The 25,620-nt window shown below is 43.0% G+C and overlaps 1 protein-coding gene across 4 annotated transcripts in view; it reads left to right on the top strand.

Annotated features, from left to right (window-relative positions):
- The window catches only part of PARD3B (par-3 family cell polarity regulator beta), a 910,289-nt gene that overhangs the window by 375,054 nt on the left and 509,615 nt on the right, over positions 1-25,620 (top strand). For all 4 annotated transcript variants that reach the window (XM_054722996.1, XM_054722997.1, XM_054722998.1 and 1 more), the window contains exon 4: positions 25,282-25,391. In XM_054722996.1, the coding sequence (XP_054578971.1) occupies positions 25,282-25,391 (110 nt within the window). The remainder of the gene's footprint in view (positions 1-25,281; positions 25,392-25,620) is intronic.

Genomic DNA, 25,620 nt, shown 5'->3' with positions numbered 1-25,620 from the left:
AAAATGAATCCCTGTCCCTTAGCAACACGCCATAACCCTCCCAACCCCACTTCCTAGCCCAGCCTCAGTCTCAGCAACCGCTTATTTACTTTCTGTTTTTAGAGATTTGCCATTCTGGACATTTCATGTAAGTGGAATTGTACAATAAGTGATGCTTTGCAACTGGTTTGTTTCGCTGAGCATAATAGTTTAAGGTTCATCTATGCTGTAGCAAGTTGTCAGTACTTCATTTATTTTTATTGCCAGACTAGAGGCCTGGTGCATGACCCTTGTGCACTGGGGGGGAGGGGGGGCCCTCAGCCTGGCCTGTGCCCTCTCGCAGTCCCGCAGTCCGGGAACCCCCGAGGGATGTCCGCCTGCCAGACATCCCTCTCACAGTTGGGACCCATCGCTCCTTACCGCCTGCCTGTAGCGGAGGTGGGAGAGGCTCCTGCCACCACCACTGCACTCGCCAGCTGTGAGCCGGCTTCTTGCTGAGCAACACTCCCCCTGTGGGAGCGCACTGACCACCAGGGGGCAGCTCCTGCCTTGAGCGTCTGCCCCCTGGTGGTCAGTGCGCATCATAGCGACTGGTCGCTCCACCATTCGGTTGATTTGCATGTTAGCCTTTTATTAAATAGGATAATATTCCATTTTCTGAACATACTATATTGTGTTATACATTTATCAGTTTAAGACATTTGGGTTGTTTCTGTTCTTTGGCTGGTGTGCATAGTGCTGCTATAAACATTTATGTACAAGTGTTTGCGTGGACATGTGTTTTTTATTCCTTTTAGATATGCACTCAGGAGGAGCATTGCTGGGTCACGTGGTAACTCTGTGGTTAATCATCTCAGGACCTGCCAGGCTGTTTTCCATAGCTGCTACACCTCATGCATTTCCACCACCCCTGCATAGCGTTCCAGTTTCTCCACATCCTCACGAACGCTTATTATTATCTGCCTTTTTATGTGAGTCACCCTTATGGGTGTAAAGTGGCACTGCATTATGGTTTTGATATGCATTTCCTTGACGTTACAATAAAGTGGTCAGCTCTTGAAAGACAAGTGTCAGACTGGCAAAGACAGAAACTGGGGGAAAGTAGAGAGGGAGAAAGGGTGTCAGGGGTGGAAATGTAGAAGTGAGTTGCTTAGAAAACTGGCCAAGAGACAGGACATGGTAGGCAGGACAGGGCTGCAGGGAGCCTGTAGTTCTGGATCATGACCACGGCACAAGCCTCTTGGTGGTGAAGTCACAGTCCTTCCTGGAAAGGACATCCTCTCACACCCGGTATTGCCGGCAGACCGCGGCTTCTTCCGTGTAACCACAGTGGTTCGGCTCTGCTCACTCTTCCTACCACCCCTTTTCCAACTCAGCATGCGCTGGTCGTTCCCGTCACTCTGTCGATTTTCTATTTCCCTTCACTGAGAATGACTCCCCCCCTTTCCTCTCTGCCGTACCTCATCTTTAACACGGGGGACACCAGACCGCCTGCTCATTGCAAACTCGCCTGACCTCTGGGACACCACTGACAGCACTTAGGGGGTTTGCACCCCTCAGCTTCGTACTTAGTGATAATATTGTCTTGCATTGTTTGCATTATTGTGTGCATGGTTTGAGGAATTCATGTTCCTTATGGGGGAAGAGGGGTATATAACACTTAATATCACCTATCACACCACAAACACAATAGGTGCTTCGTGCACGTTCATTGAATTAAATAAAAGTCTTATTCTTCTGTTTCCATCTAAACACTTAGGTTTTCATAAATGCAGACAGCTTCTCACTGGCCTTAGGAAAAACGACCATTCTTATAAATTCATTAATACGAAACAAGACTAAGAGTTTATATTTTCAGATAAAAATAAGTTTCTTTTCAGATACAATGACATTTACAATTATAACATTTTAGGGCATTGAGCATTTATGAAGGATTCTGGGGGAACCCGTGCACCTTGTTATAGTCAGGGGTTTGTTCTATATGTGAAATTATTTTTCACATTTCTGTCTGTGTGTTGTCAAAGTCAGAAGCATCATATTGACAGAGGTGGCATTTTCCTCCACATGTTAGAACCCCAGGGCTGTGGGGGTGGGGTACTGTATTTAGGGATTCTGTTGTTGACTTGTCCTCAAGGTTAGTCTTTCAGAACATTCTATTCCACTTCTGTCCTTGAGCTCTCAATTCGAAATTAGAGATGGGCAAAGTCAAGCAAACAAGGCAAAGGTTAATATGGGCAGGCTAATAGGAAACAGATGGGGCTTGTCAGCCTGAAGTGAGGTCCCGCCAGAGCCTGCCCTTCAGAGACCAAGATTGCTTGAACTGGAAATTTGACCAGGACGGGACTCCCTAAGCGACCTTGCCTCAGGACCCCTCAGCCAAAAGGGAGACAGAGTTCAGAGAAAGGTGATGGGTGAGAAAAGGGCCGAGAAAGCACAACTACCTATGGATTACCTCAAAACTGCAGATTTCTAATGTAGCAAATAAAGCAAATGTGAATGATTTCATGAGCCCATGTGGACAGGTCTACAGAAAGGTATCCTGAAAAAGACTATGTCAGTAGTTCCACAAAAATGCATCCACACTGGCTGAATCCCAGTTTTAAAATAATTCTGAGGCTGAGGGAACCAATTATGAGTAGCTGGAATGTAGGATAAAATAATTATTTAGATTTTGTTATAAAACAATGCAATTTATTTTTTAATATAGCCTTTCATAAAAAAATTTTAAAATACATTCTTATTGACTTCAGAGAAGAAGGGAGAGAGAGAGAGAGAGAGAGAGACATAGAAACATCAATGATGAGAGAGAATCGTTGATCAGCTGCCTACTACAGGCTCCCCACTGGGGATTGAGCCCACAAGCCAGGAATGTGCCCTTGACCAGAATCAAACCTGGGACCCTTTAGTCCTCGAGCCAACACTCTATCCATTGAGTCAAACTGGCTAGGGCAAATTTATTTTAAAAGGTAAACAAATTATATATTGGAGAGTTTCCTGATTCTGGGATACACTGGGGCCACAGATTATTGTGGCTCACATTTTTGGGTCAACCTTTCAGCAGCTTCTTAGACTGCCTCTAGAAGTGGTAACTGTGGAAGGCTGGCTACAAAGTGGAATCCGAGTACATGGGATTGCTAGGTGTCAAGCAGGGGGGACAACATTTATTGAACACCTGTTATGTCATAAGCATTTTGCTGGACACATGATAGATTTACTTGCCCAGTCTTTTCAATGACCCTGTGCCTTTTTTTCTTTTGATTCTTACTTTAAATATGATGAAACCAACACCCAAGGAAGTGAAAGAACCTGACCTATTCATACATCAAGTAAATGGTGCAAACACAGGGAATCTGGGTCCTTTTGATTCCCTAGAATTTGGAATGTTTTTTCCCCCTACACTTTACTATAGTTCAGGTGCATTGCTAGGAAGACAAATTCTTTATATTAACCAAATGCCTGTTGCTTTTACTACAGAAAATAAAATAAAAAAGAAAATCCAAAATAGCAGAAGTTACCTGTTTTATATACATTCAATCCATAATTTGCTGTTTTTAGCAATTACCTGCTTCTTTCATTGTTTAGATTTAACAACATAAAGAGATAATAAACATAAATATAATGATTACAATAGCTATATTTTAAATGGTATATTACTGTCACAAAAAGTGGATCTGTAGTATACATTCTGTCTAATATTACCTGCACATATAGCCTTCAATATGCCATTCTAGCACTTTATTAAATTACCAGTCCACATTTAAACACATATTTATGACTAAATTCTAACAGAAATCAGAATTTGAGAGACAACATTGATTTAGAAAATGCATTCATTCAAAATTTTCTACAAATGGTCTTTAGAAATGTATTTTAAATTTCATTCTAATGAGACCAACTTAGAGTAAATCTTAATGGGCCAGAACAAAATAGATTCGGGATTGATTTTTTTCCATAAAATATGCAAAGCCCTATTTTTTAGATGGATTTTTTCCTCTGCAATAGTGCTCCTTTCCTTTAACAATGAACTTATCTAAAATGTTTCTTTTTTCAGCTTTTACTTAGATTATAATAGAATTAATGCCTCAGAATCGCCAAGATGGATGAAAAATACAGAGAAATTTTAGATTCTAGACCAGATGAACTTTAAGCCAGTGTTTTGCCTGTAGCTGTTCTCAAGAATTATATGCATGTTTTACTATATTCAAAGTTGTTTTGAGGCCGAATTCATCAGAATATTATAATTTGTTAAGCAGTATAGCCATGCACAATTGTTACAAGCCAGTTCACCGTTGGGCTCCACCCCCTTACTTCATATGTCCACTAGGACATCTGTGCCAGGCGTCCCTCTACAGCTTTCTCTTTTGCTTGCTTCTTGTTAGTCACGAAGATACATACTGTGCCAGGCCCTAAGCTGGTTTCAACAGCTATTTATTTAGATTGTGTGAACTGGAGCTGAACTTGAACCCAATTAATAGCAACTGAACTTGAACAAACTGATATGAAATCATTACAGGCTCAGTTCCCTGGTCCATTATCCCTGAAGAGATCATCCGACAGCACTCCAGGTGCCTTTTCTATGCCAAAACTTGGTGCAGTGCCCAATCAGAAAGTGCCGGGGGGATTAGAATTCGGTTGCATCGGAGTTAGCTCATTACCGCATCTGTGATCGCGTTCACAGAGAGGAGAGGTGCTGATCCCACTGGGCGGGATGGCGGAGAAGGCTTTGTTTTCGACACCATCTGGCACATGGTTGGCACTCATTAACACAGCACAACGTTGATTAAAATAATCATTGTCCACGGCAGCAATGCTGCTTGGACAGGGCCCACCTTTGGCCTCCACGCCAAGAAAATGGAAGAAAGGAAAAGAGGAGGAGTTGCCTCTGGTAACTGTGGTCCCTGGGTTTGCATCGTTGTCGGTGCCTACACTTCCCCAGATCCTCTACTTTACATATATTTTCCTACTTATGTATTGTTAGCAGCCGTGCTGTTGTTTTTGTTTGTTTGTTTGTTTTTTGTTTGGCTTATTGGGGGAGGGGGGGAGGCCCTATGCTACACTGTAGCCACGAACATTTTGCTAAAGGACATTTTATGCAGTGATAGTTCTTTCGCAACTTGAATTAAATATAATTGAAGCTTTTAGGTTTCCTCCTCGAAAGAATGAATGAATGGATTCAACCATTCAGGTGTTGAGTAAGACCGCACTGTCCTTCCTTAAGAAAACGAATGTAGGTTGACATCAGCATACCCAGGACTTGGCCTGGCAGCATCTCCTTTGCTTTGTTCCCAGGAGTCTCCTTAGAAGGCTGCACTGTGCATGGGGACAGGCATGCAGGCTTTCCACGGCAGCGCTTGGGTTTGAATCCCACTTTGCCCAAATGCTAGATGTCTGGCCAGGCGCAAATCACTTACCTGTCCCTTGGTGTCAGTTGTCTTAGCTCTGCAGTATGGTAAAGTCATCCTCAAGATTTAGATTTGCTGTGAAGATTAAGAAGCACACAAAACACTTAAAACTGTGCCTGATGCTTGGTGAGCTCTTGATGAGGTTAACTATGACCATGTATGCATCACCATCACTTTCTGCAGGAGTTCATGCTTCCTTAAAGACGTATGTCATATCTATTTACCCCTTCCCCCGCCCCTCCCCCCCGCAAATGATAGGACATACCAACCATGGTAATGGAGGTGGTGGTTAAGTAGGCATTCGTGCAGATATGTTGATCCACTCTTTCTTATAAGACAATATGATTTAATTCCTTGTCATGGTGGAGCCAGGTGAAATACCATTGGACATGGTTCATTTCCCTATAGGTGTGTGATGCATTCACACCGTGATAGTTAATGAAGCATAGCGTTTGTTTCCAGAGCAGAAAATGCATATATCATGTTACAGAAGTTCAATGCTATAGGCAGGCATTATCACTAATGATCATGTGATTTTCTCCAGTTGTGGAACCAGGAACAGCTTGTCCTCTGGCAACCTAATGATTTGTGTCCTGTGATGCTGCATGTAACCAGGGTTTTTCATTCTGCTTTCCGTTTGGTCTGTCGAAAAGCCTTCCAGAAATTGGCTTTCTGCAGCAGTGTTTAAATACCATCCATGCCACCAAGAGAAGATGACAGGCATGTTAGATGCAAGAGGAAGATGAAATGCATTCGGTTTAACTAGCGGCACTAAAGGGGCTGCACCGCGCTTTGTATTGTTGCTGTTTATCTTCTTCCCAGCAGTGGAATACTGAGCTTCCCCAGGTTGTGATTCAGGTATTAATGCCGAGTTTGGGTCGGGCAAGAGTGTGTTCAGTCTGCGACACTTAGATAGCAAAGGCAAACTGCTCCGGGCTGTTCGTCAGGAGTTTCTGCGCGCCAGCGATTGCATGCTGGTGGCTCATAATCAGGGGGATTCGCAGCGCCCGTTAGATGGGCTTATGTGGCTGCGTGTTCCTTTTGGGCTGCTCTCGCTGCCAAAATTGTCAGTATTTCTCCTCCAGACCTATCCATATGACACATGCACAGTGTCCTTTAGTTGTGCTAAATAGCTAACCGCTAACATCATGGATAACTTTTATTATCTTGGAGTTGTTTCCCACCACTCCCTTGAAGAATAGCTTGGAATAAATGTTTTATTGTGTGTGTTTTCTTAATTGAGACTCTGTGACTGTTGACTGAATTTGTGCCACGATGTTTTCTCGGGTGGTCTGGTTTCCAGATTGTCTGCCTTGGTTCAACTGTGCACACACATGAGAATCGACAACGAGATGTCGTGTTTTCGGGGTTTCTGTATCCATGGATCAGATATGTGAAGGCCTCTTTGGGTTTGTCTCTGAGGCCCAAAGGTGACTGACCCCTACTCCACATCGCTTACAGCACCACCCACCCTGACTCCTCCCCACCCACCCTGACTCTTCCCCACCCACCCTGACTCCTCCACCCCGTGACACACATACACTTTGTATCTGACCTTCTCAATAGAATCAGGACCCTGTGCTGCTGACTTGTCATGTAATTCTGTCTACCCTGGTTCAGACCCTCCCGTATCCCTGCATGATTGCTCAACCTACACCTGTCCTGATTCTTTGACCAACTGAACATTTATTCAGTGCCTGCAGTATGCCGGAGCCTGGACGTACAGCAGGAAGAGAGAAACAATATTTCCTCTCTCAAGAAGCTTTCATTCTGGCTGAGTCAGGAATTATACAGGTAAACAGATGCCCGGAGTATTTCTGACAGTAACATTGCAATGAAGAACGTTAAACAAGTTAAAGGATCAGAGACTAGGAGAGGAGAGGGGAGGGCAGGAGACCATTCAGAGCAGAGGGCTCAGTGGTCAAAGGTGCGTGGCAGTTTGGATGCTTTGGGGAAGATCCTGAGCCATAAAGGAGGCCGGTGGCTGGGGCGTAGTGAGCACGGGGGTGAGGAGTCAGGTGAGAGGGAGCGACAAGGCCTGAACACATAGTCTTGCAGGTCTTGGTAAAGAGTTGATTTTATTCGGACAGAAATGGTCAGAAATGAGGATTTAAAACAGGAAAGTACTAAAATTTGATTCCAGAGTCTCTGTCCCACCCTTTGATTTAAGCTTGATCTCCAGTGCAGCAGTTCTAGCCCTATCTCAGCTCCTGCTGATGTTTTTGGCATTTAGTTTTTGAAATGTTTACAAATATGTGCACACTTGGTTCTCATTATTTTGCTCTGTCTACCATATGGACCAGCTTTTTTATTGTAGCAGAGCCTTCCTCCACTCTCCACCATCCCCCAGCACCACCTCTCACAGCCCCCCTCCTGGAACCCCAACAGAGGGGAGCCCCCGACACAGGGGCTCTCCTGCCTGGTCCCTGCCACTTCCTCCCTCATCCTGTAAGTCTTTTTCTCCTGTGGGTGGGTGGAGAGCTCTTCTGAGGTAGGCCCTTTAACTTATTCATCTAAGTTCCCCCCACTTCTAGCTTGGTGCCTTGAACACACTAGGAGGTGGTTGGTAGGTGGGTGGGTGGATGAATGAATATGAATCCTTACGGATATGTCAGATCTCCCGTGAGGCCCTCCCCAACAGCTACCATTGCAGTTCTCCCTCTTGGCTATCTTTGGTGACATTGTCACGCATTATTGTGTCAGTCTCTTGAGAGCTCTCGGGGGGTCAAGGACTATGTCATATTGACCTTTGTTTCCCCAGGACTTAGCCCAGTTTCCAGCACTGAGCACGTTCCCGGTAAATGCTTGAGAAAAATAATGTTAAACAGGACATAAAGCTCCAAAAACAGAAGGGCTCTGGAGGTAGATCAGCAGACTCCCTCTTGGGTTACATGTGTTTCCTTAAAGAGCATGTCATCCCCAGGCACTTCCCAAGCCGGTCGGGGTTACAAGCTGCTGTTAAGCATCCTCCCATAAGGCAGAATTAGACCTGTTTTTCCCCCAAACACTTTTGACCATGACTCAAAGCAAGAGAATGCATTTTACATTGCAACCCAGAACACACATATGTAACTAGCTATTCTATAAAACAAAGCATATCTTTACCATGTGTAGCACAGTTTGATATTTCCTACATCATTCCGGGTATAGAATGCTGATCATGACTCCTTAAGTGGATTTCAAGACTTGTGAATGCATTCCAACCCACAGAATGAGAAAATCCTGTTTTCAAGGATCCAGAGAGTCTCCTGAGGTGACCTTCAGAGAAAGCAGCTTGAACTCTGCCTGGCACCCGGGATGCCTGGGAACATTCTATTGGTTGAATATTTGCACAAAACTAGCAGTGACCCTGCATCAACCAAAAACACAATCCGTCATTGACAAGCCCTTAGGTTGCGTACTGGGGCACCTTTGGAAGTTAGGATTAAATTGTTCGAATGCTGAGAAGTTGTTGGCAGTAGGTCTCCTCCTCGTCACTCAGCCCACCACGCTTACACACAACACTGCGAATGTTTTATGTAAATGTGTTGCTTCTAACATGAAGTCTTGGGCCCACATAGATACAGGGAACTTAACATTTCCTCTGCCAATATGTTTATATAAATATTGCCGTCGTTAAGCATGCTCAAATAGCAGAACTATTTCAGTCCTTTTATCTCTTTAAGACTAATTTAAATCTGAGCATTAAAAGACTGTTTGATACCATATGTTTGTTTTAGATAGGAAACAAAATCCGTTCTAAACATAAGGGTTCATGAAATCTGTATTTTAAGCACAAGGGCTTATGAAATTAGTCTCTAGGGGTGGAAGCTGTGGTAGATGCTCTGTGGCCATGGATTCCTCCCATCTTCCTGTGTCTGACCCTTCCTGATGCGATGGTGCTGCTCCTCCCATGCAAAGGGAGAGGGTATTTTCTCACCCTTTGCTACAAAGTGTGCTCATAAGCTTTGCTAGCAATCCAATGTTTGCTTGGTAATAAGTCTTATTACGGCATTGAAGTCTAGTCTGACCATGTAAGAGCTATGGACAAGGAATATCAAAAGGCTTTTGTGAAAATATTGGCTAAACTTCAAGAACACAACCGAAGAGTGACACAGGCTAGAAAGATACCCATCACACATCCCAGGAAGCTTTGCGTACATGACAGGAACAGATGAAATGATTTAGCAATGTCACCGCACACCTGAGCATTCAACCTGTTTCATTTTGAGGCCCAAATACTTCATCTGTAGAAGCAGCTCTGTGTGTGTTTTCCAATCTAGATAGAGAGGGAGTAGGAGATGACCTAGACAAGCTTGGACAAAGACAGCTCTGATAGCATCTGAACTTTCATTTGCACCTTAGAAGGGCTGTGTCTCCTTATTCCATGTCAATCTTTCTTTTATAAACAGCACTGTGTATTGGTTTGCTGGCCCTGAGAAGACCTGGAGATGAGATTATGGCCCTTCACGTGAAATTAAAGGAACCATTTGACAAGTTCAAATACTGGCTGATTTAGATATTGACCTCTTATCAGCACCTTTTCATAGGTGGTAGGTCTATGTTGTTAAATTGTGTTCCATTTCTTGAGGTAGATTGTGCTTTAATTTGCTAGTCTGTGACTTATCAATTCTGTCTACTCATACTATTCAGTTATAATAAATGTCAACCTAGTATAATGCAGCACTTATGATTATAACAGGCTTGTGACATAGCTAGATTAAACAGGTATCACTTCCAAGTTAACATACATCTTTTATCCTGTATAATAAAGAGCTAATATGCAAATGGTCATCACAGCCTCACACCATCATGCTGTAATGGCTCAGACACTCAACACTGGGGAGAGAGGATTGGGGACCAGCCAGGACAAATGAGTTCATGAGAGAGGGATGGGGACCAGCTAGGCACAAATGAGCTCCTGAGAGAGGAATGGGGCCAGCCAGGCTACAGCCCAGGAGAGGGACAAGCCCCACGCCCCATGGTCCTGGGTGCCAGCAGCTGGGGCTGCGGCCTGGGAGAGGAACAAGCCGCCCACCCCGTGGTCCCAGACGCCAGCGGCTGCGCCTGCACCTGTGGCCCGGGAGAGGGACAATCCACACACCCCACAGTCCCAGGCGCCAGCAGCTGCATCTGCGCCTGCAGCCCAGGAGAGGGACAAGCCACCCACCCTGCGGTCCTGGGCGTCAACAGCTGTGCCTGTGCCTGCGGCCCAGGAGAGGGACAAGCCACCCGCCCCTTGGTCCCAGGCACCAGTGCCTGCAGCTGCGGCTTGGGCGAATGCCCATGGTCCCCTGCACTGCGGCCAGCTGGGCAAAGCCAGCCTGGGTCCTGGTTGCCTGTGGCTGGCCAGAGGGAAGGAAGCCTGGGTCCCAGGTGCCTGCGACTGGCCGGAGGAGGGAATCCTGGGTCCCGGGTGTGGGGCAAGGCAGAGGTGGTTAGGGGCGATCAGGCCAGCGGGGGAGCAGTTAGGGGCGATCCGGCTGGTAGGGGAGTGGTTAGGGGTGATCAGGCAGGCAGGCAGAGGTGGTTAGGGTTGATCAGACAGGCAGTCAGGCTAGTGGTTAGGAGCCAGCGGTTCTGGATTGAGAGAGGCAGTCGGATATCCCCCAAGGGGTCCTGGGTTGGAGAGGGTGCAGGCCGGGCTGAGGGACACCCCCTCCCCCCGTGCACAAATTTCATGCACTGGGCCTCTAATCTATATATCTATATATATATATATATATATATATATAGATATATATATGCCTAAGTGACCATATGACTAGTCGACCGAATGACCCGTCAGTGCTATGTTGCGCACTGACCACCAGGGGGCAGATGCTCAACCCAGGAGCTGCCTTTTGGTGGTCAGTGCACTCCCACAGCCAACCTCCTGCAGTCCCTTCCCCCAGCCAGCCAGCTCCGATCAGCCCCAATTGGGACTGGGTGAGATGGCCCCAATCAGCCCCGATTGCTGGCCAGGCCAAGGGACCGCATCCATGCATGAATTTGTGCACCAGGCCTCTAGTTCTGGTATAATTTGGTTTATTTCTAGAATCTGTGGGAAAATAGTAATATAAACTTACTTGTTCTATCTCTTAAAATAGTCATGGATTTCCAATTGTTGTTTAGTTTTAAGTTTATTAAAACCCAGTCATTCATGTGACTCTCAAAAATCCATTTGTAGAAATTATTTTAACTTTAAACCCAACTCTGTGTTCCCCACACTTGGCATTGTTAGGGGCAAAAATAGAATACTAGGGACTAGCTATAGTTATAAGAAATAGTAATCATGCTCTGTTAACCTTAATTGCCTTGTTCTGATTAAAGAAAGGACATTCTAACCTGGCTGAGAGTTATATGCCTAGGGACCTGGGAGTCAACCTTGGAATGCGTGTGGTTCATTCTTATTCAAGAACTGCCTATTTTTATGGAAAGATTAACAACCTTGTTGCCCAAACAGTGGAGTCCTGCCCCAGCCTGCATTGCCTACTTCCCATGCCTATATTTCCTACTTCCCCATGTAATCTTTGTCCTGCCCAATATAAGCAGCAGGCTTATGGGGGGGTTGCAGAGCAGATTTTTGGGGGTGACCTGCTGCTTTCCCATATTGCCGGCATTATTGAAATAAATGCTCATGTAAGATTGAACCCTGTCTCTGCTTAATTGGCTCAGGTAGTGACAGGCACCCTGGACCCCTTGCTTGTCCAGTTACAGCATGAGCAGGCCCTCTCTGTCCAATGCCTTTTCCTTTGAAAGTTAGAGCTTGAGTGTTGTTAGCAAGAGCAGCTTTTCTCTGGAGGAATCATAGGGATGCAATCCAGCATTGTACCTGTGGCCTTTGGATGTTGATGCACATTGGATCTGCTGCCAGGAGTTACATGGAAAAGTCAATAATGATCTGTGGATCATGGCCTCGCTCTGCCCCTGGGAATTAGTCTTTCCATGTAATGTGCTCCTGCTTGTGTAATGGACATACTTAGTAGCGAGAGAGCAGCCATCTGAAACACCTGGGTGGTCTTTCAGGAAACTTTCAGGTGGATTAGATTTCAGTTATCTAATGTGAGGTCACAACAGCTTGGACATCTGGGGCCAGTCCCCCATCACGGCTTAAATATGACCCCTGCCTACCAGATGCATAAGATAAAAGGTGCCTGAGGTCAGTGCTGATCCCTGGGCTCCAAGAGTAGCTATGGGTCAACAAATGAGGTCTCAAGTCACAGTTGCAAATGTTGGAAAAGTCTCCATGCAGGGCCGCACCAGACAGTCAGATTTCCCCCTACACGTTTATTAGATGTGTTCCCTGCCTGTGAAGATCAGTGTTTGAGTTTTCTGGATTGAGCTTCACATGACTAACTCCTATTTAGAATTTTAACTGCTGGTAAGTGTTTCATTACTATTTCCACATCAGAACTGAGGACCTTGGAGACACACAGAAGATAATATTTGTGGCCCATGGGCCCTGGCATAAAACCATCTTTTGAGTGTTCCTAAGCGATAACAGTGGTCGCACAGGGCACCACTTCTTCCAGTCCACCAGGGACCTTCCACAGTCCAATAAAATGTAGCTGATAAATCATATGGTCTTGTGCCCAGGATGCCTTAAACTTATGTGTCCATGTTTCTCATCTATCATGAGGGACTCGGTGATTTGAATTTAGTGCTTTGATGTTGTCAGTAATTGTTTGCAACTGTGGGTGAATGGCCTGAAGGCCTTGCTGGTTTTCTCCCTTTCTCATCTTGCAAATAGCTAGCGAAATAGATTCTCTTAGAGCAGTGGTTCTCAACCTTTCTAATGCCGCGACCCTTTAATACAGTTCCTCATGTTGTGGTGACCCCCAACCATAAAATTATTTTCGTTGCTACTTCATAACTGTAATTTTGCTACTGTTATTAATCATAATGTAAATATCTGTATTTTCCGATGGTCTTAGGTGACCCTGCTAGCAGTTCTCAATCTGTGGGTCCTGACCCACAGGTTGAGAATCGCTGCTGTAGAGCCTAAGACACAGATATTTACATTATGATTCATTAATACAGTTATGAAGTAGCAACAAAAATAATTTTATGGTTGGGGGTCACCACAACATGAGGAACTGTATTAAAGGGTCGCGGCATTAGAAAGGTTGAGAACCACTGTCTTAGAGGCTATTCTCAGTTCAGTGGTGGCAGTGGCCAAAATTTAGGGTAAAATAAAGGTTCCGTAAATCCTTGGTACAGACCAAACCACTGTCCTAATGAACCATCTCATATGAGCTCCATTCTGAATGAAACAATCCTCCCAAGTCCAAACCCCCTTCCCTGGACACACATTAGGATTCAACTTGTGGATTTTAAGAGGGAATTACTAAAGAAACTATTGGGATATTTTCACTTATTTTGTTAGTCAACATTGTTCACATATTCTTAGGTACAAATGCCTTTCCAAAATGTATTTTAACCAGTTCCTTAAAACTCAAAAAAATGCTATATAGTGCCCCCCAGCTTGGACATGTCACTGCTATTTTAATTAGATTATGTGAATGCTCTCTCAGTGTCAGACCTTCCAGTAATGTTCTAACCAGATTTCCTTAGTTCCTCAATCACTTTCTCCTCTTGCCACTTGGTTTATGCCTACTTTCTGGCTGAGCAAGTCTTCTCAGTATCCATGAATGGATGTCCATCGCTACCCTCTGAAACAGGGGTGGCAAATGTCCAGCCTGTGGGAGGTATAAGGCCCCAGAAACCATTTGGTCTGATCCTGCAAAGGGGGTGAGTTAATTGAATGTTTGACCAAACACAGCGGGTCAGTTTTTAAGTTGATTATTTTGTGTGGCCCAGGAAAGATGTTATAAATATCCAAACGGACATTGGCAGAGGAAAGGTTCCCCATTCCTGCTCTAAAACCATGTGCCCAACTGCCTACTGTAAATACCTTAGTCATCATTTTATACTTATTATTTATCAATTGCTATATCTTCTGAATTTCAAAACTCTGTTTAAAAGATCTTTTTTGTCCCTATTGGCACCGGCCCTCAGACTGCAGGGTCCAGGATTTGATTCCGGTCAAGGTCACGTACCTCAGTTGCAGGCTCAATGCTCACTCATGGTCGGGACATGTACGGGAGGCAACCAATCGATGTCTCTCTCTCACATTGATGTTTCTCTCTCTCTCTCTCTCTCCCTCCCTTCCACTCTCTCTAACAATCAATGGGAAAATATCCTCTTGTGAGAATTAAAAAAAATATATCCTTCTGAAGGTTCTTTTCAAGTAAACTCAACTATTCTTCTAATTATTCCATGGGTTGCCATAAATCTTATGAATATAGATTAACCTCTTAAATATCTAGGTTGTAAGACTGTAAACTAGAAAACTGAAAGAGCAGCTGACCGGGCAATAGATTCCTTCATAAACCACCATAATTGACAAGACCGTAGTCAATATTTCAGAGTCTCTACTGGAGTTGTTTAACACTGATGTTGATGTCACTTTTATGCTCATTTATCATTAAGTCAGAAGGGTGATAACATATGCTGCATTAGTGTGAATAGTGTTTGTTTTAAAATAAATGTTGGTGCTGAAGAAAAATGTGTTAGGTTTGAAGAAAAAACAAACTTGACAGTAGCAATGTATTTACAGATTGGGGGGCATAGACACCTTTAAGTGTAGGGGGGAGAGTTCTTGTCTGGGCCACTTCAGGTTCCAAAGATCTCTGAATTTAGAGGTTAATCATTGTTCCTCTAGCCCTCTTCAGTTCTGTTCATCATGCAGCTGTTAAGTACCCGATCTACTAGGGATCCTACATGGTTCACTAAAATGAGTTGCTTACTATCACAGTGTTTACAATGTAATGTTACCCCACTGTCCTCCCTCCCCATCACTCTCTCTCTTGTTCCTGTTTAAGAACTTGTTTTTTGTTTGTTTGTTTTTAATATATTTTATTGATTTTTTTTACAGAGAGGAAGGGAGAGGGATAGAGAGTTAGAAACATCAATGGTAAAGAAACATCGATCAGCTGCCTCCTGCGTACCCCCCACTGGGGATGTGCCTGCAACCAAGGTACATGCCCTTGACTGGAATCGAACCTGGGACCCTTGCCTTGAGTCCTCAGGCTGATGCTCTATCCACTGAGCCAAACTGACTAGGGCTTAAGAACTTGCTTTATCCCTATCTTAAATGCCCACGTTTAGTGCGTACCTGTTTCTTATCTGTCTCCCGCCAGCTGTCTATATGCTATACAAGATCAGGACCTTTGTGTATTGTATGCCGATGTATCCAGAGTGTCTAGAAGAATGCCTGGTATAATTTAGGCATCCACAAACATTGTTAAATGAGTAAATTAAGGGGATACAAGGAAAATACAACTGCACACATGAGACAAAGGAGGATGTGACATAGGCTAAAAAGGTATAGAAGCAGGTCCACACTTTGTGGGACTCTCAATGTATGAAATTTAGGATTGCTATTTAAGAAAAGGAACATACATTTTAAATTTCAAAGTATATATGTATATATAAATCAATACTTATTTAGAGTGATTAAAAATCATAATAATTTAGACATTTAATAGAGCTAATATTCTAGGGGCATTAGAAATATTAAAAATAATATTTTATTGATGACATATTAATTGATTACATATTAATTTATACTTGAAAATAACTCTTTTATACTTTTTCCCTACCATTTTTGACTCATGCTCTTTAATAACCACTTCCTATGTGATATCAGTTTTTGTACATTGGTAAATGGAAAATTCGATCTCTGCTCCAGCCTGGTTAATCAAACTGTTTCTGTTGTTTCACATTGTGATGCGTAAACAGGGGACTTCCAAGGGCAGGCTGGTAACCTGTGAAACTGCCACAGGTTGTGTCTCACTAGCACAGGGCTCAATTCTGTGCCACATTTTCAAGTGTATTCTACATAGGAGAGAGCTTTCCGTTGACAAGGTATTGGGCAGAACTGAATTATCCGAGTACTGAAATGTATACGCTATTATACATCAGGTGAGTCAAACAATTTTCTGTAGACTAGCTTCTGGTTTTGTACATTTCAATTCTTGTTTATCTCCCAGGACCCACACCCTTCAGCCAGGGGCCAAAAGAGCACAGCCATTTGACTATGTCACCTGGTCCTGCATCTTTGTGTCATGAAGCTGGGTGAACCAGCACAGTAGGTAATAGGGATATATCTGCATTCCCCACCAGGGTGACTGGCATTAACTTAACTGTGAACCACACACATATAGGCCACTATATTCAAATGAACTGTATCCCCAACTCAGTGCCCCCTTTACTGGATCCCAAAAATGCTTTCAGCCATTCTAGGTTCAACCGATAGGAGGGGATATCAGAGCTGAGGTAGTATTAAGCTACTTGACTCATATAAAGTTTACAGAATCATAGAATCATGTGATCTTGTTGCCAGACTCCTCCTGGGATTTTGCAAGGGGCCCTGGCAGACAAGGGTCCCTGCAGTTCTGCTTGGTTAGCTGCACTGCACATCTGCTTCTGGGTGTCCCAAAGAAGTGAGGTTGTTTATGACTTCAGGAACGGACGGGATTACAACTGATTGCAGCATCAGGACATCGGTGAGAGTGTAGAACTGGTATGCACTGGGGTCAGAGTGTGCGGGCACTTTGAGGCAATGGCAGGTGGTCCCGCTCGACATGGACCATGTGGCCATCGACGCAGTACAAGCTGCCATCAGAGAGGTAGGCCGGGGGAAAGCAGTGAGATCCTTGAAAACCAGAACAAGAAAAGGGAGCTTGCCCTGCACGTGTCACATTCCCTCCCTGCCCCTCCACGTGCAGGAGCCTTTCCTTGGCATTATTAACTCAGGTGTCTTCATCAGGGCCTGTGACTGTTCTGTTCCCTTTTCGGAGTGTGTGCCTTTTACAGTCCGGGGCCTTTGCTCATGCTGCACCTCCTCTGTCATTTGTCATTGTTGGTTGTTGTTTTTTTTTTGTTTGTTTTTTATAAATCGTTTGAATTTTTACTCTAACCTAAAATGACCACTACTGAATTTCTTCAGCCTCACTGGAACACAGACAGTGAGTTTTGCCACTTTATTGCTTGTCGTTGTTCTTAATGTAACATTTGGGACATAGTTCATGTCTAATATGTGGCATAAGCGGTCTGTAAATAGCATGAGTAAACTGATAGGGTAAAGTATTTTCAACAACATGAAAAATTCTAGGGTTGTGCATAAGAATCGGGTAAAATGTGAACGCTCCAGCAGGAGAAAAAGCATGTACCCAGGAATGCGGCAACGCTGCTCTGCAAGTTGAAGGCATCATCGTCTTCTGAGAAAAGTACGGCTCCTGATAAAAGTCCGTTAAAAGCCCCATCCCTTGTTTTTATAGCAGTAGTGCTCCAATTTACAAATAGTAAGAGATATTTTATCTTGTATGTGCTCATTCATATCCAGTGTGCTGCCGGTGACAATTCTGTGGATTACCCGCCTTTGCCTGTTGTGAACAGGCATGGTGTTTGCAATCCCAAATGCAAGAAAAATGATACTGTTCATCAATGTGAACCTCTTTGCTCCTTTTATGGCGATCCTGGGAGTCATTTTCCTAATGGGGTGATATTTAAGACTGAAGCATTTGGACAGCTACAGTTCTGCTGAAGCGGGCCTTGGTTTCTTCATCGTGGTGTCTGAGAGCCTGCGCAGCTGCTGTGCTCATCAAGGCAGGGCTCACCCCGGCCAGGCTCCCCTGCCGTGAGAGCCATCTCTCCTCGGTGCTTCGCCGTAAATTGTGCCGCTACTGATATCATTGCCGAGTTTTTTAAATGGGTCTCCAGATTTCAATGCAGTGGAGTCTGTTAGGCATCATTGGAAAAGCCCTCTCTGATACCCACAAAATCCACATACAAAATAAAACCTGGTTTCCTCCAAAAACAAGTGAGGTACACTTTCATGCATCTTTTCTTTTCTTTTCTTTTCTTTTCTTTTCTTTTCTTTTCTTTTCTTTTCTTTTCTTTTCTTTTCTTTTCTTCCTTTCTTCTCTCTCTCTCTCTCTCTCTCTCTCTCTCTCTCTCTCTCTCTCCTTCCTACCTTCCTTTTTTCCTTTCTCCCCCCTCTTCTCTCTCTCCTTCCCTCCCTCCCTCCTTCCTTCCTTCCTTCCTTCCTTCCTTCCTTCCTTCCTTCCTTCCTTCCTTTCTTCCTTTCTTTCTTTTTTATTGTGATATTGACAGGAAGAACAGAAAGAGAATGCTTTCAAGTGATTTAACTCGCCTGTGAAGGATAAGTGTACTCAGGTGGAGGTGCTGGTGCCTTGACAGGCGGGTCGCGCATCCTGCCAGATATGCCCATGTGGCTATGGATTCATGTTTGCTTTTGGCTGCTCAGTTTCCACAACCCTTTCCTTTTATCTGTCCCTTCCACTCAAATCTTTCTCAACTCTTCAGGTGACAAGGATTGTTACTGCTTTAAAGAGATCTCATTCCCCTTCCACACACCTACCCGCGTTAATAATGCAGCCCCACAATAGAAGTGCCAAGTAAATAAAACTGGAGTAGAATCGAGTCCAAAAGACTTCAAAACGTAATATCTCTGGAAGTCCATTTCCTTACTGGCTGGACAACCGTGGAGCCATCTCCTTGTAGATCCAAAAGGGGACTGTGGTGTAGCTCATCCGACCTGCTTACTTAGCTGATGCGGAGAGGTTGGGCCTGGGTAGAGAGCTTCCTGGAGGCTCCTCCCTGCCAGAGACGCCCGTGGAAGGCACCAGGCCTCTGGAAGACATGTCTATATTTTAATGTCCTGTTCATTCAATCAATGTCAGATTCATTCCACTAGTGCGAAGTACAAGACAAAGGCATTCTTGTAGGCGCTGACTAGTCACACAGTCTATTAAGGACATGTGCTCTCTGAAGCCAAGGTGCAGCTTACGTATACTATTAATATTATTAATATGCTATGAATATTGATTATCTGGTAACTGACGTTTTCCTATTTATCTCTTTTTAAGTTTATAACACTTTTAACCATCTGCAATTTGTTTTCATCATCCAAGTTAAATATTTACCAATTTAGGTGTATTTCAACCGCATCTCCCCCTCTTCAGACTTATCTTATCCTGAGCAGCAGTGCCAGTAGAATTGGAAAGAGAGTGTGTTTTCTTTCTTCAAATCAGTGTTTTGTGATTGGATAATTGAGGAGCACAGAAGTAATCCCTTCGAGCAAAGGACAGGTGAAACGGAAAAGATCAGGATTTCCCCCGTTTTGTAGAGAGACAGTTTCTCCTGTTACATCCAGTTTTTCTCATTGTCCCTCCCCCCTTCCCCTAAGCTGGCCTCTGTGGCTTTGGTAACCACTCCTCTTCCTAAATACCTGTTTCTGCTGCAGATTCTGGGAGAATATAGACCCTGGTTTTCTCAGTGTTTTGCATGTGATGCTGTCGTTAGACCTGTTCTGATCCTTCCTCGTTTCTTTTCCTTGGTTTACCTCATGTTTGTCTCCACTCACCCTGGATGCCAACAAGATTTCCAGAATGAGCTTCTTACTCATCTTCAAGAATGGCCATTGGAGACTCTGGAGTCTGATTTCTTGTGTATATTGAGATATCTTAGATTACAAGCAAATTGTCCTGACCCTCAGTGGGCTAAAGCCAATTCGTTGTTTCTTCTGAAACAAATCGTAATACTTACCAAACACTTTCCTATTGCTCACTCTTCCCCAGGCAAGAGATATAAGAATGGTTTTAGGTTTTGGCTTATGCCCCTTCTCATTTCCTTTGTATGTGTAGTCATTGCTGATTTCTCCCACGTTCTCTTCTAGTTTATTATTGCATCTCTGCCTGTGACTTCTGGGTCCCCATTCCTTTTCCTCCCAGTGCTTTTCTTTTTTAAAAAATATATATTTTATTTATTTTTACAGAGAGGGAGAAGGATAGAGAGTTAGAAACATCAATGAGAGAGAAACATCAATCAGCTGCCTCCTGCACGCCCCCTTTTGGGGATTGAGCCTGCAACCCAGGTACATGCCCTTGACTGGAACCAAACCTGGGACTCTTCTTCAGTCTGAGGGCCGATGCTGTATCCACTGGGCCAAACCGGTTAGGGCTCCTCCCAGTGCTTTTCCAGCCTCCCTTTGCTTGAGGCTTCTTACTTACAGATGCCTTGTCAGCACATTAACTGGGACCCTCCTAGAGCCTCCAGGTATCAGTCATCCTAGAATGAAACAGCCCCGATATTGATGTCATGCTGGCTTTCCAATTTTGCTCAGGAAAATAATTATATACCTTTAAATAAATCTCTGCTCTTACTCACCATACAACTCAGAACATGTGCCTTTGTGATGTTCGATAGGAGACTCATGTTTAAAGTCATTGTTTGTTTTCTCTGCAGCATCACAGGGATGATTCTTCTGGACCTTGGCAGTCTGTGTAACTGCCTGTCTTTCTGAGACATCTTTCCCAACACTCAATACAGAATTTTATGTATAACACATCGCCTGTCATTTCAGCCAACTCCATTGCAAGCATCCTCTAAATGTAGAAATAATCATATTGGGGTGTGTGTGTGTGTGTGTGTGTGTGTGTGAGAGTGTGAGTGAGAGAGAGAGAGAGAGAGAGAGAGAGAGAGAGAGAGAGACTTTATAGCGAAGAGACAGAAACTTGTATTTATGTAGATACATTTGTGTCAGCTTTTCTATCTTATGTGATTCATTGATGTACCAATTTAAACCTTTTAACTAGTTGCTGCCTCTTTCAAATTTCTTTTCCTCAAAATGGATTAGGTGATCTTCCTATGGGGTCCCTTAATTCCATTTGTAGGGGACATTGGACAAGTAACTGTACCCCTTTTGAATCTAATTTTACTGTCATTAAAATGGTGACTGCTTGACAATTAGAAAACGCGCCGTCATTCATAGACACCTGGGAACTGAGGCCAATGCTAGCGGCTCTAGGCCTGGGAGACCCTGATGAATGTAGTCATCTCCTTAAAGGGAAGAACATGAGAGTGTGAGTAAATCTCTCCTGAGTGTAACCTAAGTCCTGAATATACATGAGCATTGCTCCAGAAAGAATTGAACTTTTGTGATGAGAGAAGACCCTATCTTGTAGGGGCAGAGTCGCCAGCCTTATACTCCTAATCAGAAACTCCTGTGTTTGGAGGGACACAGCTCCTCTTTGGCTTCCATTAAGTTTCTGTGTGTCTGGATAAATAAAATGGGACTGGATCCGGTCTATAGTGTGTGTGTTCCTTGGTTCAGGTTCAATAAACCATATACCAACTCCCAGAACACTGCATTTTCTAACTATATTAAATGTTCTTTGTCCTCGCATCTCCTTTTTTTTGTTAACCCTCACTGAGGATATTTTTCCCATTGATTTTTAGAGAGAGTAGAAGGGAGGGTGGAAAGAGAGAGAGAAACACTGATGTGAGAAAGACACATCAGTTAGTTGCCTTTCACACACACCTTGACTGGGGCTGAGGATCAAACCTGTAACCCAGGTATGTGCCCTTGACTGGGAATCAAAACCTCCCACGACCCTTGGGTGCATGGGGTGGACACTGTAACCACTGAGCACACTGGCCAGGGCCCACTTCTCTTTCTGTAAAAGGTAACCTAGAGTAAGTACCATGACTACTCATCTTATTATCTCCCTCTCTTCGTGGAGTTCTTGATATATCATGAGGCCTCAAAAGTCTAACTGTGTGGAAAAATATGATGCAGTTGTCTGTATAGGACTTCATGCTTTAAAATGCATAACATTTCTTACGTGGGTTTTACAGCCCCTGGCTTTTCAACTATGAATGTGAGCAATACTGCTATGCTCTCGCGCTGAAGTGAGGACTTTTGCCTCTAAAATCTAAGAGTCTTTTCTCAATTAGCTGAAAAATACCAATGAACAGCCTATTTTCTTTTTCCATTTTTGAACTATCTTCCCACAGCATCGTTTTTTTCCCCCTAAAAGCTTTGATTTCTATAATAAGGCTATACCTGGTTAAGCAAAGAATTCTGTTCTATTTTAATTTGCGTATTATTCCATGAAAATTACCTTGACTTTCAGGTTCAGCTTTTTGAGCAGATAACACTGTTGACAACAAGAGCAGGTACCATTCCTCCTTTTTATTGGGGAAGGGGGATTTCCCGCATGAAAATTACATAGGAGGCTGTGTGGTGCCTGCCTTCTTTTATCTCCACCTCCGCCTCCCATGAAATCTGTGGTGTGTGGTTATCACCGGGTTTTAAGTGAGGAGACTGTGTCACTGAGCAGCTCATTGCCAAAGAGCCACGGAAGGTGAAGCTCAGACTATTTGACCCCCAAACCTGTGGTCCCTCCACTGAACCAACACACGATAGTTCTTAGTGCTGGTTCCTAATCTGACTGATAGGTTATAAGCCCCTTCATTGCAGGGGTTAAGTAATTTCCTCCTCCTCCCCCAGGAGGTCCCATAAAACGAGATTAGTGGTTTTCTTCTTAATTTAGGTAGCCTTGCTTGTGAGGTGTGCCATTTTCTCTATTACACATGTCCAAGGACTGGCCCAAATCATCGTCAGCACTTCAAATTACACGCCTCTGTGCTATACTTTCTTTGTCTTTAAGACAGGAACTTGTTCTGGTCCTGACAACCACCTTCAAATGGGGCTTTGGGCCATTTAAAAAGTAAGTTTTAAACGGCCCAAGGAAGGGTTGTGTAAAACTCTCTGAGATAGCAGCTCATATTTAAAGATGCTCATTGTTAATTCTAATATGAAATGATTTGTATGTGTTATTAACACGTTAAGACAGTCAACGAAAGATGAGAAGGCAACTCAACAGGAGACATTAATGTGTGGAATGCAGAAAAAGTGGAGAAGAAAAAAACTTATTCCTAATGAGTTGCATGTCTAAGAAAGACCTAGTCATCTCACGGTTTGTTTATGTCCTGAATGGTTGGGACCGTGGCACAGAGCTCGGCTGTCTTCTCCGGGGAGACACACTATAATACTACTGCGTACTAATGAATACAGAGGCCCACCTTCATGTTGTTATAAAATTGTCTTCAATGATAACACTTTGTTATTAAAACAGCCAGTATTGACAAATAGTGAGGAGTCAGAGTTGCGTCCTTAAAACTGAAGGAAAGCTATCTGGTATGGCTTCTTTAAGAAAAGTATACTTATCACCCAAGAAAAATAACAGGTCTTTTTCATGGGCACACACACACGCACATACATATTATATTCATGTTCATATATATGTATGTGACTCAGCTGGAAACACAGCATAACTAAAATTGTCATTCCCTCAAATTTTTGTTTCTTCGCCTCTAAAACAGTTTCTTTTTTGACCTCAGTATACCATGGTGGTTTTACCTGCTTTTTATTTGTTATATTTTATTTTTTTCTTTTTCTCCAATTTGACGTGCAGTGTACCGGTCTGTTTTAAATGCTTGAAAACAAGCATTTGCCTCATTCTCTTCTTTGTTTTAAAGACAGCGGGTTACTTCTGAGGGTATCATCACATTTAGACTGACTTGCTCATTTCAAGTTCATGGTAATCCAGGGCTTCACCTGAGAAGCGGTTAGTCTTCAGTTTACCTGAAGGAGGGAACATACAGTGGTGCAGGACTGGGACTCTGGGGACTTCAGATTTGATGGTACTTTGTATTACTTCTACTTTTCTTGTTTTTAACTGTTTCATTTGAGAACACAGGTGCTATTACTATGATACTTGCTTGAGAAAAATTTTAGATGGTGATAGAGAAGTTGAGGAATAATATAGTCAGCTGTCTATTAATTAGAAATAAATAATCAAATGTGAACTTGAAATTGATAATACCTTTTGGTGTGGTGTTTCATCCTAAGTAGCATGATAATTTCTTACTATAAAATAAGTTATTTTATTAAAAAGCAACTTTTATCTAAACAAGGATGGAAGTATTGGCAAGTCTAGGTTTCATATACAGAATAAGAATGTTGGAACACATCGAAAAACCCGATTTATAAATAGTTCCAAGTAGATTTACTTATTATTACTGTGCTATAAAAAATAAAGTATGGAAAATTTTATTTTACACTGCAATAGCTTGAAAGAGTTGGGGAATTAGTTTCAGAATATTGATTAACAGGGAATTGCATTTCTACTGTTTTCTGCTTTTTTTTTTTCAAAGTACACAAATAAAAAGTTAATTTTTATATGAGAGCAATTTTAAACCACAAATGGATTTTTTTTTGAGAGTTTCCTCTATAGTGGCCAATTTTGTATGAAACAAATTATTTTAGGCCTAATTGCAAGCAGAATAGTTAGGCCGCTAGCTCTGCTAAGGTTGAATTTCATTTGAACTTTCTAATAGTATGATCTCTCTTTTCAGAATTTAATAACTGACTCAAATATTTAATAGTGGGAGCTTTCATTAAATTAAAAAGAAATCAGGATGTATTTTTAGAAGAAGTAACTTATTTTCCTTATCAGTTTCATCTACTTTAGGAGAAAGGAAGAGAATGGAAGCGATCTCTTTGTGTACTTAAATAGACATTAATGCTGTAACCCAGCAAATAATTTATTTCTATATATGTCATCATTCAGAAGATTTGGGAAGCCCGGAATGACAGCAAAAACTATACTTCTAGCTCTACTGAATAGCAAATCGCATCCACTGTGTGAACCCCTCTACTGGGCTACTGGATAATCATTCTTTTCAATCCCCAACTAGATTTTCTGGGTTAGTTTGAGATTGCACACTGTCAGTGTCGCATTGCCTACCAGCTCTGGCTTAAGTACAATGACTTGTTTTGAAATGCAAGTGGGGAAAGATGAGGGTTGAAAGATTTCGTTTCCATGTGTCAGTCTATGAATAAATGACAAAAGATCATTAAATGGATTAATTTACAAGCATTCTTGAGAAACAATGTTGTTACATAAAAGCATGTTGTAAACCTTTTTAATTAAATTGCATTGTACCATGCACTCTCTTCCCTCCAGGGTTCTCTTGACCTCTCACCTCTTACTTTGTCCTACAGGCACTCCACTGCTGGTGAGGAGAAGCAGTGACCCAGCGCCAGGCCCACCTGCTGATGCGCAGCCAACTGCTTCACACCCCAGTGGCCAGAGTCTGAAACCTGCTATTCCAGTAAGTACCCTGCCCTTTGCATTTCTAAGGAAAGATCAAAGTGCCTTTCCCATAGATTTGCAGTCTTAAGTATGTTGACAATTAGAGGTCTTTTGATAAGATATATAGTATTAGTTATAATAATAGGTAGCCTGAGCTATTACTGGTATATAGTTATAATGATAGCATTTGTTTATAAAACACTACTTATGTGCCGAGTAGTGTGTTAAGTGCTTTACATTAAGTGCTA

This window comes from Eptesicus fuscus, chromosome 11 (genome assembly GCF_027574615.1).
Source record: "Eptesicus fuscus isolate TK198812 chromosome 11, DD_ASM_mEF_20220401, whole genome shotgun sequence".
Taxonomy (NCBI): domain Eukaryota; kingdom Metazoa; phylum Chordata; class Mammalia; order Chiroptera; family Vespertilionidae; genus Eptesicus; species Eptesicus fuscus.
The sequence above is the reverse complement of the archived record's forward strand: the minus strand, read 5'-3'. Positions and strand labels throughout refer to the sequence as shown.